This window comes from Cnephaeus nilssonii, assembly GCF_951640355.1.
Source record: "Cnephaeus nilssonii genome assembly, chromosome: 1".
In the NCBI taxonomy this organism is placed as follows: domain Eukaryota; kingdom Metazoa; phylum Chordata; class Mammalia; order Chiroptera; family Vespertilionidae; genus Cnephaeus; species Cnephaeus nilssonii.
The window spans coordinates 43,030,212-43,045,163 of record NC_137072.1 but is presented as its reverse complement, the minus strand read 5'-3'; the positions used below and the strand labels follow the sequence as shown (position 1 = coordinate 43,045,163).

General features: G+C 39.9%; 1 protein-coding gene across 1 annotated transcript in view; it reads right to left on the bottom strand.

The window, feature by feature from the left end:
* Positions 1-14,435, bottom strand: part of COL25A1 (collagen type XXV alpha 1 chain) — a 480,059-nt gene extending 465,624 nt beyond the window's left edge. The window contains exons 1-2 of the mRNA XM_079776470.1: positions 13,543-14,435; positions 12,341-12,410 (exon numbers count right to left, since the gene is read on the bottom strand). Of these exons, the coding sequence (XP_079632596.1) occupies positions 12,341-12,410; positions 13,543-13,839 (367 nt within the window). The 5' untranslated portion in view covers positions 13,840-14,435. The remainder of the gene's footprint in view (positions 1-12,340; positions 12,411-13,542) is intronic.
* Between the last annotated feature and the right edge of the window lie 517 nt (positions 14,436-14,952).

Sequence of the window (14,952 nt, the reverse complement as noted above, 5' to 3'; positions counted from 1 at the left end):
TTGTGGAATATAATGAACAACATAAACTGATGAACAAAAATAGAACCAGAGTCATAGAAGTATCAAACACACTGTCCAGCCTATGAGGGAAGGCAGGGGATAAAGGGATAAGAGATCAACCAAAGGACATGTATGCATGCATATGAGCATAACCAATGGACACAGATGGGAGCGGGGGTGAGGGCATGTGCTGGGGTGTGGGGGCGCCCTGGGAGTGGTCAATGGGGAAAAAAGGAGACTTATGTAATACTTTAAACAATAAAGAAATTAAATTTAAAAAAATAATATAAGCTGCTTTGAATTAAAGTAAATATTTCCCTACAAAAACCACCAATCACTGTGTAGTCTCAATGTATCCTCACCGGCCCTCAACCTCCATTCTGTCATATATTCTTCCTAGGATGTGTAGGTAGGGCCATTACCTAGCTACAGCCATTCATCTACCAAAACCCAAGTGCACTCAGACAAAAGGTGGCAGCAACTAAAACAGGTAGGAGCAGAGAAGAGCATCCATATACCTGGGCAGCAGAGGGTGCTAATAAAGTGAACACTGAGGGTAGGTAACAGCAGAGGTAGAGAGCAAACAAGGCAGGGGTCACCGGGAGAGATAACTGGCCAAGAATAGACAAATCTCAGAAGCATTGACTAAAACCAAGTTGTCTGAAGCATGAATGAACATAATGGGAAGTGGATGAAAATGTCCAAGGAAAAGCCAAACTAGTAGCTAAGATATCTGAAGTCAAAGCCAGGAATGCCAAAATAGCATCATAAACATCCCAGAAGCAACCACACGCTCACGCCAGGCAAATGTGGCCTTGTTAAATAATGTAATTGCCTGGACACGGTATCCAAAAACACAAGGGCAAGGTCAGCAACTCTTTCTTTAACATTAGTGGAACTATTCATTGATACCGAAACACAGGAAGCTGATTCTCTCAAAGTGGTCTCTAAACAAATTATCAGTATAATTTTAAAGGCCACGTGTGTAAATCACGCCAATAATACACAGCCATGCCAATCAGAACTACCCCCACGGAACAACGAAGGAGATAGAATAATAGCCATTACTATACTAAAGCGTAAAAACCATTTCTTTGCTACCTAAAAAATATTTTCCTGTGTGGTTGCTTTAGGAATGAATATAGGGGAATATATGATTCTGATTCTTTGAGAGCTATTTTAAAACTCTGCAGGTATCTATGAACATGCAAATTATTTCTGAGTGAAATTGACTTTCCTTCCTCACTATGGATAAGTCCAGTTTTGCCTCCCTTTTTACATTGATTACAATATTCTGCAACTATAAATGTGTGTCTTTAAATTCTCAATTGAACATCTTACCAGTTACTTCTTTAATGATTTAGTAAAATTTTTAACAAATGTTCTTCTTTTTTTTTATCCTTGCCCAAGGATATATTTTTTTCCATTGCTTTTTTAGAGAGTGGAGGGGAGGTGGGAGGGGAGAAAGAGAGAGAAACATCAATGTGAGAGAGACACACTGACTGGTTGCCTCCTGCACGTTGCCTGACCAGGGCTGAGAATGGAGCCTGCAACCAACCGAGGTACATGCCCTTGACCGGGAATCAAATCCAAGACTCTTCAGTCAGCGGGCCAACACTCTAACCACCGAGCCAAACTGGCCAAGGCTTATATCTGTATGAAAGTCATAATTTTACCTTTTTTGAAAATTGTCTTTTAACAGTAATTTTTGAGAAAACAATTAGTTGCTTTTTGAAATTTGGGTGAAGTATTGATATTTACCATTATGTGTTTTTAGTTATGCTACTGGATCTAACCATAAGTATAGCTATTGCCTTGAATAGGCATAGAGTTTGGGGAACCTAAGGGTAATAAAGTCACTGACTGATCAAATCAGAGGCAAACAGTAAGCCAGGTAGAGAGTGATCAATAGACTGAAGTAAGATAGAGCTTCTGTTTGTACTGGAGAAGGGGAGAGAGGACAGGAAGGAGAATGACCTGAGTAGGATGAGAATTCTTTAGTAGTCTAAGATCTTCTGTTTTTATCGTTTCCTAAATCCTTGGCTACATCCCAAAGACAATCCTGTCCACTCTGTTCACCAGGAACAGATCGCAATAGGACAATGCTTGCTCACTGAGAGCCTGACAGAGCATCCTTTCTCTGTGTATGGATATGTTTGTTATGTTCACTCTTGGTTTTCAGGAGTCTAATGAACATTATTAACCTCATCACATCCTATAACCGTGAATGCCATGTGAATATTCAAAATGCTAGTGGAATGTGACTGCAATTAAACAAAAGTGAAGACTTGTAAAAGATTGAAAATGTGGAAAAAATGATGTATGATGTACATCCATAGGGGATAAATGTGACTGATTATAAAATTTTTCTACCTAGAATTTCTTCTTGAAGATTTTCTTCTTGATGCTGGAATCAAGGGTTTTCTGCTCAGGCAGATAAAAGTATAATAGAATAGAACACATTCTGAGTCTAATGTGTCCTGGGCTCACACACAAGAGAACAGAAAGCATACCTCAGACCTCTCAATTCAAGGATAGTTTTTGCCATAAAAATAAATTATTTTTTTAATATTCCAAAAATCATAACATACATTTTACCATCAACACATAGCATTCTTCATACAAAACTTGATTGGAGAACCAAACCAATATTCAGGAAAGTATCCTCAGAAGTAGCTAAAATGTAAAGTATTAAATAACTTTGCACAGAAGGAAACTATATACTAGAACATAAAAGCCCTGGTCTCACTACGGATGTAATTTCTCAACGTTAGAGCTTTACTTTTATTAAAAACTTCCAGATGCATAACATGTATCGTAGTACTAAGCCATACAGTCAGGCTCGCTGCTTAAACTCCTAGGAAGTTGTCAGTATGTCTGGAGGGTTTTGGAAGTAAATTTAGGGGATACAGTTTGCTTGGTTAAACCTCTGTTTTATAGCTTACAATAGCTTTGGCTGGGATATATGACCTTTCCAGTCTCCAGTACTTGGTCAGCCTTCCTATCTTTGCTACTTTACTGATAACTGTCTTCTCTCAAGAGGCAAAGTAACTAAAGTAGTTTTTTTAAAAAGTCATTTTCCTCTTCCAGACTTTCTGGAAGTCCATAGCTTGAGACTGTGCATTAAGGAGAAAATAAATTGCACAAGAAAGCTCAATAACTTGTACAGATGCTGGGTCATTCTATTATCTGTCCAATAAGACAACTGAAGAAGGTGTTGCACTTGGCAAAACCTACTGTCAACAACTAGCTACTCAAACAGTAAATAGCATTGCCGGTGACAGTGGGCATGCCTTTCAATGGGAGGTAGAGGATTATCTTTCAAATTTCTGTTTGCAGTACTTGTTACAGTATGATTGTACCCAGATTTATACTTTCTCTCTGAAATGTACACACTGGGGACTGAACTTTCAGCAATTTTCTAAACAGTGTCCCGTGATTCTCTGGAGCTACCTCAGGGGTCATCTTGGGGAAAAGGGGTAGGCAACAGAAAGAAAGAATATATAGGGTTTTGGCCTCCGACCCCTCTGACCTCCAAGGTCAATCAGTGTGTAGCTAACATTGCATGGATGTCATATGCTGGGTTTTCTCATAGGATTTTGTTTTTTTAAAAAGGTTCAGCCTCTTTAAGAAAAGTTGGAAAATGCCTGAACTACTTGGTCTCTAAGATTTATATTCATTTTCATATGTTTTGGCTCACAAAGTGCTCAGAGAAAATGTTAAAAAGGCACGGGGATAAGCATATTGGTGTGTGTAAAGAGGTAAACCACAATAAAAGTCCTCAACCAAGTCAAGTTGACAGATCCTCATTATGATCATTATGAACTTTTATAGAGAACCTTCTAGAGAACTGTACTAAACCCTAGAGATGCACAGATATAAACCAGAAACCAGGCCATGGAGCACATAAATGAGATTGGTAGACTGGACTCCCAATGCACTCCCTCAGGAAACAGAAGGCAATTAAACCATGAGAACACTTAGCAGTTAGCATCAGGATCTGCCCACCAGAGTCACCTGATCTTTGACCCACTTAACTCACTTGACCCCCAACCAGGTGGATAACCATCCTCAGAAAGGCAGTTATTTCCACAGCTTGTTTCCATTCAAACTTTGTCAGCTCTGACTTTGAGCTAATTCTTTCAGTAAAAAAAAAAAAAGAGAGAATTTTGTAGCATCCAAAGTTTGCTGGCAAAGCCCTAGAATTTGCCAGTATTTCTAGCACGACTTTCCAGTCAAAAGATTGCGTTTTGTATGTGGCTTGTGAACATGTTTTATCTTATGATCGTATCATGTACATCTAAAAAATGCCGACCGGATTCTGGAGTCCCTGAGACACAAATTGGAGTTTCATAATTCCTAGAAGGGTAATAAAAATATCTTACCTTTCATAACTGCTAGAATTGACCTAAGATATAGGAATATTGGGGGAAGAATTGTGTCAACTTTCCAGGCATATTTAATTCTAGTGTCTTAAGGACCAAAAATAAGAATACCATTTTTTCCCTGTAAATAGAATTGAAGGAGAGACTCCTACGATATTTTTCTCTCCCACTGGCTGCTACCAGAGCTAAAGAAACGGCTGGAGAAAGAGCTATAATGGAGAATTCCTCCAACTTTCAGACCATTGTCCAGATTTACATTAAAAGAGGAACTCTAAAATGCCAGGCTTGCCAAGTATGATGGAAAAGATATTTGATTCCAAGAGATTAGGGAGTATGGGTGATTCTTCCTCCTACTTTTACTCTCCTGCATGCGAACTCTTTGGTAAAGAAAGGAAAGACAGGCTCTACCCTGTCAGGACCAGCTACTTCTAGTTAGACATGGTCTTACTCTCAATATTCCCATAATGCATAAACTAGAATGGGCTACAATTCATATAATTTACTCGGTCACTTAGCCTAAATGTGAAAATTGTATTTAAATATGTGCTGACCACATTTCAAACATAAGAATAAAAACTTTGTGTACATAATCCAGAAGCCTAGAGCTCCTAAAATCTAAGTTATTAATATCCAAATTAATAAGGCTATTCCTGGCAAATCAGACTAAAGAACACAATGAGAAAAATAAAGAACATATTTCAACTATCATATTGTGTGGTAACTGAGGTTGAAATGGGGACTCCAGATGAAATCATGTCAAAAGCATGATAGTGACTACAAATGATTCTTGATTCTGAGAAATTATAAAACGTAAGCACAAAATCTCAACTGGTAAATTTAATTTACCAGTTATTAAATGTAAATTAATTACATTTAGTTCATTAATTCTAGCTGTGGGACTACTTTTTTCAAGTTCATATCTGTGAACTAAATAACTAAACTTTTTGACTAATACAAATGTAAAAATTACTACATTGTTTTAAATATCTTAAAGCTGGTAGATAGGACAGTCTAGTCTTCAAGTTTAGATGGAAGAAATTACTTGTTATCTCTACAAATCGTTTCCATTGCAAAGAGAAGTCAAGAGACAGAAGGTAGCTAGGACTTTAATTGGTAAGGAGCTGGAAGAACAGAGTAAGTCCCACTATGCAGCTCAGTTCCTCCTCCTTGTGGTCACAAAGGGAAGTGCCTGTCATCTGATGGCATGTCTTCAGGGAATCCTATTATTTAAATGACTTACAGAATAGTCATTTGAAGGAATAAATAGTGCCAATGAAAAGTGCTCAATCTTAATTTGCAAGTGATTTCCACTTCTGCTTCCCACTCTTGTGCATTTCCTCCTTTTTAAAAGTCAATTTTAAAGTATTTTTAAATTGCACTATTGCTGAATACATCCCAATGAAACAGTTAACTGTGCAAGTCTAAGGATTCAGTATGTGGGTATGCCACAGTCATTTCTAACACAAATTGGAAAGAAGAAAAAAGGTATCACGGGGCATTAAACCACGGCATGGAACTGCTCCCTGTTGGCAAACCAGGGAGGGTGAGGCAGCTTCTGTGTTTAGCAGTCCCACAGTGGCCACAGCCTGCAATCTAGGCTGACTCATACATGGTTTTCAATTCTCAGCTTCCAACAAACCACCAAGTAATGTTTATCAAGTGAAAGAATGGAATAAAAACACTTTTTCATAATGGGCTTTGGATGGTTTCCGCACAAGGTATCACAGGTTGATGTTATTTTGATGAGTGTCTAGTGCGGTTCCCCTGCAACAGGAAATGCCCCCCTGGACTGTAAAGCAGTCCTGATTCTGGCATGTTTTCTCCTTACGCCCTCCATTTACCTGATCTTGTTGATAAAAGGATGCCCTCCTCCTCCATTCCCAGACCTATATTTGACATTCAAATACTGTTTTTTTTCAAATACCACAGTTGATTTGGCAGTTCCAAGCCAATGAGAAGCACAATGGGCCTGAGAGGCTACTTGTACCTACACTATTCTTCCAGTGAGCTAGAAAGAATTAACCCCTATGCAGAACTTAGGCCCTCCTCTTAAATAAATTCTAGCTCATGGAAAAACAGAATTACTGAGGTAAGAAAGAGAAAAAGAACATCTGAAGAATTTACTTCTTAATAATTTTTAGACAAGAGAAACAGAAGAGAAGCTAGGAAACAAGAACACTGCTTCAAGAGGCAATTTGTCCCTGGTCCTGTGGGTGACAGGGCATTTTGCCAGCTGTCACTACTGGACCAACTAAGTGTTACACCCAAACTGTTGTGCTTACTAGTATAAGGATGAAAATAACATGAATGCTTTGAGGCACTCTGATGTCACACTGGATTGTCTGGGCTTACAAGAGGAGGGGATTGCCTACTATTCTCATTTAAATAACATTCTTTAGTATTTTAATTTGCTTTCTTTCTGAAAACTAGTTCTGACTTCTTTACCTCACATAACTGAAAATCTACACATTACTATGCCCTGACTAGATACACTCTTCCCACTCAGTGTGCAGCTGGTTAGGAAAAAATGTACAGCATAGTGAAAAACCATGTCAGTAGGAAATACAAATTTTATAGGAGTAATTTATGTTAACAAGGTAATACGATGGGAAAGGGTGCACAATCTTAAAGCTACAGTTAACATTTATTTCCACCCAAATTGAGAAGATGCCACAAAGCCAGCCACCTAATGTATCACTCACATTTATAAATCAGAGGGACTTTAACTGCCTCCATCTATTTTTATTTTGTATATAATCATTTTCATAGGCTTGGAGGGTGGATAGGAACCTCAGAAGTTATGTGGTATATCTTTTTTATCTCTAGCTAAACTCTCGGAGCAGATGACCAGCTGTGTTACGTTTCATCATTTTTAGTGAATGTCGAAGGGCCAGGCCCTGTGCAGTACTTACTGGGCAGAAAGTTTTGACTCTTATTCAACCCAAATCTCACTGTTTTCAGAAGAAATGTAGAAGAATAAATTATCATCTTATCCTCCACTACCCTTTATATGCTAAAGTCACGTTTTTGTTTCAGTTGGGTATCCATGTAGATAAGCCAAGTGTCTGTGCACCTTCATCTGACCATAAATTCTAGGAAAGCCAAAAGTCAGGAAAGGCTATGCCAATCATCTTTTTATTCATTGCTACAGCTTTATCTCTAATCAGAAGCCAGATTTCTCATGTTATGATTTTCTCCTACTGTGAATTTCTCGGTTTTTCCCCAGAGAAAATTAAAAAAAAAAAAAAATCCTTAGTATTTACAACATGGGAGAAATTTTGGTCACATGCTCCAAAGCACACTGTTTTTTTTTTCTTGGTTGCATCTGTTGCACCTGCAAATTCATGTCAATTTTAAATAAATGTCTGTCATCCTCATTGAAATGTAAGCTCCATGAGGGCAGATTCCAAGTCTGCCCATTCAGCAGCATATTCCAAGTCTCTAGCATGATATTTGGCACACAGAAGGCTCTTTATGCTTGGAGAATTGACAAATGCCTTTCAAAACCATTCCAGTCCAACACTCCTATTGAGAGGATATAAAAACTGAGTCTGTAAAAGTCATTCTTAAAAAATACTTGCCCCAGATTGTATAACATGTTAATGACAAAGCCAGGATTAGAATTCTGTATTTTTGATGGCCCATTCACATTCTCAGTCCATTACACCACAGAGGCTCTTCTACCTAATACCCTGGGCAGGCAACACTACTGATGAGTAAGGCACAGAAACCTTGGTGATCTAAACATCATTTGGTTGGCTGCCTGGCTCCCTGTGTTCCTTATCATAGAAACCCTCCCATAAATATGCCTGGTTTATACATACCTTACGTAGGACTGCAAGAACAGAACCCAAAATGGAATTTTACAGCCAGAGCAAAAAAACAATTTATTCTCAAATATGAGGGTCAAGTTTTACAAAGGCCAAGCCACAGATATCAGCTAAATTTCCATGGTTCAGCTACTGCTGAATCAAATATTCTGCTAAACAGAGCTCCAATATATATGGTTTCTTAAATTTTATTTTGGGGTTTCTTTAATGCAAATATTTTAAAAATAGAGTTTCTGAGTACATGTAAAAAGTAAATGGGATCTTATATGCATGTATGCATTGCCTATGGACACAGACAATAGGGTGTTGAGGGCCTGGGGTAGGGTGGGAACCGGGTGGAAGGGAGCTATGGGGGGGAAAAAGAGGGACATCTGTAATAATCTCAACAATAAAAATTAAATATATATATATATATATATATATATATATATATATATATATATAAAAGAAAAGTAAATGGGAATTTTCAGAGGTGACAAAGGTGATCTAAAATTGGATTGTGGTGATGATTACACAACTCCATAAAATTATATTTTAAATATTTAAATTATTCACTTAAAATGGGTAATTATTATAAATTATACTTTAATAATAATTGAAAAATATTTTAATATTTTTAAAGTATTAAAGTGTGAAAATGAGTCAGAAAGTTAAAGTATTTCTTTTTGTAAACATCTAGTATCAAAACTGTAGACATTTTAAAATATTCCCATACTTTTTTAAGGCCAGGTTTTATCTACTTCAATCCTAGTTTACCTACAAAGTCAAAAGTTTTTCCTGTAATTTTGGTAAAAAAAAAATAATTTAGTAGACTAATATAAACATCTTGGTGTAGCACTGAGACACTAAGTTGTTTGACTGATTACCTGCATAAATAACCTATAGATATATTCGTTTAATTAAGCATAATTTTCTAGTCCAAAACCTTTCAGCAAGTTACATATCTGCAGACCTTGGTTTTCCCACCTTTATCATGTGTCCCTATGGACCAGATGAAAGTTAAATAGCATGTAATACAGTAAAAAGAATAGTGATTGCTATTATGTATTAATAGCCAAACATCAATATGCCAGACTGTTTAAATTATTATCCTACAAGGAAGGAGGTATTATTATTAGGTACTTTTTTGCAGATGAGGAAACTGGAATATAAAGTTCATTAGTTTGACCAAGGTCACACAGTTATTTAATAGCAGACCTAGGATTTTAATCCAGAACTGTTCAGCTCTAAAGCCTATACTCATTCTCTATCCCTCACTTGACTTTGAGCTTTTGATTCTATCAGATGTGGCCATGAATCCTGACATTGCCTTTACTATGGTAAGTTAGTCACCTTCTGAGTCCAGTTTCCTAATCTATAAAATGAAATCACCAATATTTAACTTTCAGGGTCGTTGTGAAGATCAAATGAGAGTGATTCCTCTATAATTAGAAATTACTCAATAATATTTTATCTCATCCCTCTCCCATACATGCTCCTTCCTGTGCTTAAAAATATCTATTTTTTTATTACTTTATTGATTAAGGTATCACATATTTGTCATCAACCCCCTCCCCCCGTTAAAAATATCTATTTTAAAAACATCTATAAATTCTATGATTTCCTTGTAGCCTACCTGGATAAACCTCACTGGGACTGAGTCCTATCAAAAGCAATTAAAGTGAACACAAACAACACAGCATTAATCCTTTGCTATCAGTCCTTGGCTCTATGATGGAGACTGTCAACAAGAGTGTCAACTTCAAGGGGTGGGCATCTGTCCACAGGAACTGAGCGAGCTGAGGTCACAGACAAGTCTCACTCTGCCCTACAAACAGATGTCTGGGTGACAACTCTTAGTCACTGCAAACCAGGGTTAGAGCCAAACCAGGTGGGAAGTGCTGTATCTCCTTTCTTTTCCTCTTGGCCAGCCCATTCATTCCCTAAAACAATAATCACTGACCATACCTTAAAAAATCACTAGTTTTACCCCAGAATACTACTTTCAACATAATGCCTCTATTTTGATGATATCTAATTATTACACAAGCTTAAAGTGTTTCTATAATAGTGATTTGTTGACAAGAAATCTGATTCTGTGTATTGAAATGTGCACCTTCAAGTATTTACCTCTCAAACAACCTGGTGAAAACTGATGTAATGTGGAGCTCTAGTGGTGGCAAGAAAGTAAAGCAGCCAATACTGAGGGCCAACAAAACAGCCAAGGAAATCACCATTTATTATTTATTTGTTATTATGGTGAAATCACTGTTTATTATTCAATTAATATGTTAAGAAGAAAAATGGTTCAAAATGATAATCCGAGATAATGCAAGGTAAACTCAAAATATATTTCTTCTAGATTACATATTGGACCTCAACAGCTAGTTTATACCAAACATCATAAAGCAGTTAAGTTCACAAGTAATAGAACTCAGTGCTGTAGTTGTCAATTCTCTACTTTTTACCCAGTTCACTAAGAATCCTATTAACTAAACACCAGTTGTTTGTCACACAGCTAACAAGAATACTGAATAGAAAAAAAATTGTTGGGCTCTAAGTGTATGACCAGTGAAGTCCTATACCAACTGTTTTGAGAATTTAAATAATCCCTCCAAGCTGATGAGGTTTTGTGAGTTAATTCCTGACTACAAAAGTGCTTTCCTTGAATTTCTGACTTCTGAGGTCTTTTCCAATTTAAAACAAGCAAGAATGAAACCTACCATGTCAAAACAAACATTAACGTTTCCCTGTTACCTAATGTATATGTCTTCTCAATTGAAAGGGCTTCATTTACCAAAACTACAGCTCCATTATGGTCAACAAAGTAGCAGAACATAAATAATAAAACTTGTATGCTATACAACTGGGAGTTGACATTTAAAATTTCTAAATATGGTGCCTGATTTAGCTGTGTTATGGTGAGGAAAAACAAGTTATCATGAGGAAAAAAAACTCAGAATATGAAAAAATATAGGAAGTAAGCTTTCCATATATAAGTATCTAAGCATCGTATGCCTGGACATTACAGAAAATGTAAGAGACTCACTTTTCCATAAGTGGTGGTAAAAGGAAGTAAATGTCCACAAATGCATTAACAGTTTTCTGAAAGTTTTCCATGACTTTTATCAGTTGAATCCACTAGATGTTTTCCAATAGACATATTCCAAGGGCTTCTAAATTGTTAGGTCTACAGATAACTGACTCCCTAGCCTCAGAGGTCTACTGAGGAAGATTTAATGATTACCTAGAGCCGTGGTCGGCAAACTGCGGCTCGCGAGCCACATGCGGCTCTTTGGCCCCTTGAGAGTGGCTCTTCCACAAAATACCACGGCCTGGGCGAGTCTATTTTGAAGAAGTGGCATTAGAAGAAGTTTAAGTTTAAAAAATTTGGCTCTCAAAAGAAACTTCAATCGCTGTACTGTTGATATTTGGCTCTGTTGACTAATGAGTTTGCCGACCACTGACCTAGAGGTTTCATTCATTAATATCTTTTTTCTATCTTTCTACTAATATGCTGTCATTAATATAATCCCCTAAAGCTGCAGAGAAAAAAAATGGTAAAAATATACGAGCCTTTTCTGAGATGTCAATGAGAATGCAGTAGTTTGCAATGGGAAGCTCAAGATAAAGAACAAATTTCCTTTAGCTAAAGAATGCAGAACCCTTTTTGATAGAAAAAAAATAAAAGCAGGAGAGGAAGTTAAGGTCATTTACTAACATACTCATATGTTAAAAGGAGCAAATGGAAACCTGTGCTAATCCAACATTCGCCACCAGGGAATTCAGAATCTAGCGTGTTCTGCAGTCATTTTCACAGTAGGTATTAAAAGTGAATAAAATTGAACAATATTTTTCAATCTGTGAATCTAAGAATTTCATATTTGTACATCATCTGCCATATTTTCCATGGTGATTATCTCTCTCTCTTTTGTTCTCCCATAACAGACCTTGGTATGCTGCTTAAAATAATATTTGGGGCTTTATTTGCCATTCTTTTGACTGAGACATGTTGATTTTATTAAAGTGAGTTGGGTCTGCATTCTTTCTTTACTATTATTACAGGTAGACTTGACAGACACAGGACTTTTGTTTTAAAAATGCTCTGCTTATGGAGCCAACCTGGTTAAATAAGTTCCATTTTACCTGCTGGGCAGTTGCATTCTGAAGGTGCTTCTCTTGCGATTCTTATTTTAGCCATATGTTCATAGGATTTCTGCAGGGGGTGGAAAGAAGAGGGATTAAGAGTCATCAGTAGCATTGTAGAGAAATGGGTTCTTTAGGGATTCTCTGTCCATATGCTTGATTCACCAGCATTTGATAGCCTGTATAACTGAAGTTTACATATGTACTTGGACTTCAGTCAAAAGGTAACAGTACCCAAGCCCTATAAAAAAGAAAATGATTATTGACACGATATCAAGACTGCTGGAAAAAAATAATAAATAAAAAAATTTTTAAAAGACGGCTGGACTTGTATAACATCTTTCTCCATTGTTCAACTACCACCACCCACTCCCATGGCTCATACATATGCAGCCAATGCAAAAACCTGGCATTAACATGTTGCAGTTCTAGGTAAGTTGTGTGTTTTAAAACAGCCAATACTTTATGCATGAAGGTCAACTGCTTATCATGTTGCGCTGCATCTACTGCCAAACATCCTCTCTGTTGGAAGAACAAGTTCCAGAAAACCTCCTAACTCCAGTCTAAAGCTGCCCTGATTTGGGTACATATTGTAGATTACTTTAAAGTCTCAAGTCCAATGGCTCTGCATTCATAAACACCCCTGGCACTGCATCTTTCACCAAAAAAGATTAAGCTACTATTTTTTTTCTTTTTAAACATTTAATATGAGACCATTCAATGTATGAAATAACTGGTTCTAAATCACATTCAGGGTTATTTTACTTTCAAGAGTGATTACCATTTGTATATTAATAGCACCTATGGTCCTAACCCTCTTGAAGAACATAACAGAACATAACAGATGTTATTCTGCAAGGAATAGTCTCCACAAAATTGGTAAAGATTCATATGAGACTTTGGAAAACTAAAAGAAGCTAAAATGCCACCCTGCCATTCTGGTCACCCGTCCCGCTTTTAGAGCTCCATATAGATTTAACATGCAAATATTCAGAAGAGTGAGGGAAGATGAGACACATGGAGAGGGTGGTATCGAAGGATGTGCATATACAGTACAAACATATGCCACCATGGATGGACGCCTAGCATATGCGCACACAGCCACACCAAGTATGCGGACAATAAGGGTAGGCTGGTCGTATACACAGAATCGCGCCTGTGCAAGATGTTATGCGCGTGCAAAATACCCCAGCTTTTCACACCTGAGCCAGAAGTCGCTCCACTTTCTCTTGCACCACTGCTTTGAGCTGATCCAGGCAGTCGGGAAGCGGACGGATGGAAGGGTCCCCTTTGGCGGACTCGAGAGCGGCGATCCTCGCCTGGAGGTCGTTGGTTTTCACCCCCAGGTACAGACAAGACATCACGGCCACCACTGACAGGAGGGCCGCCAGGGCCGCGCTTGGGGGCACGGTCCGGGCGCAACGCTGCCGGGCGAGGCTCGGGTCCTCGGAGCCCGGCTCTCCGGCCCCTCCTTTTCCTGCAGGCTTCTTCGGCAGCATCGTGGCGGGGTCCGCTGCCTCCCACCCTCTACCACTTCCAATACTCGTACAAGGAAAGAAAAAGGACGATTCCTCCAAAGTTCAGTCCGGTGGGCTGCACAACTAGTTGGCGGAGTGGGAGAGGGGCGCGCGGAGATGGACCCCCCGCTCTCCTCGGTGCCGAGACCAGCAGCCCTGGACCGTCCTCCGCCTTCGTCTCCTCTCCTACCTGGGGGTGAAGAGCACCCTCAGTCTGTGGACCGGTGGCCACAAGGCAAATACCAGAAAGAAGCCCACTCGGATAGCCCTGCTGACACCCCCCCTGAGGACGGACACTTCTGAGGTCCCCGCAGGCGGCCGCACAGGGGCCGGGGACCGTGGGAGACGGCTGCGGTGGCCGCCGCCCCCCTCGCCCCGCAGCGCAGACCTGTTGCGTCTCTGTGAGTTCGCCTTATTTCTACCTGGTCGGTGCTGTTCCGCCCGCCAACCTTTCCCACCTGGACGCAATGCCAGGCAAAAAAAGGCTGAGAGCGGCGGCGGGAGCGCAGCACGAAAAAGGGTACCGAGGGGCAGAGGAGAGGGGAAAGGAAACGAAATAACCCCGGAGCAAAAGCGAGTGGCGACGCCGAAGTCGCGGCTGCCCCCAGGATCTCCGCAGCCCCGCGCGTGCAAGCCTTAAATACCCTTCGGGATGCTCGTGTGTGAGTGAGTGTGAGTGCGCGCGCGCCCGGCGCCGACGTCCCGCCCCCGCTCCCGCCCCCGCCCCCGCCCCCGCCTCCTCCCCGCTCAGCCTCCCACCGCGGCCGGGCCGCCGAAACCCAGCGCGGCCGCCGCCACATTATCCTAATGTATTCACCTTCGTCCGGCCCGCGCGGTCCCCAGAGCCCCCAAGGGGCGGGGGAGCTGAGCCGGAGGCCATTTGCATAAGGTATGCAAATTGTGGAGCGGCTGCAGTGATTGGAGAGGAGCTTGGCGACCCCTCCCCCTCCACGGAGTAACTTCAGTGTCCCGAGGGCCACTTCCCCCGCCTGGGATAGGGCCGGAGCGGGGTCTGCCGTGGGCCCGGCGGCAACTCTGGCTCACACGGACCCTGCCCGGGGCTCCCGCTTGATCGCAGTGAAATCTGGAGAAGTG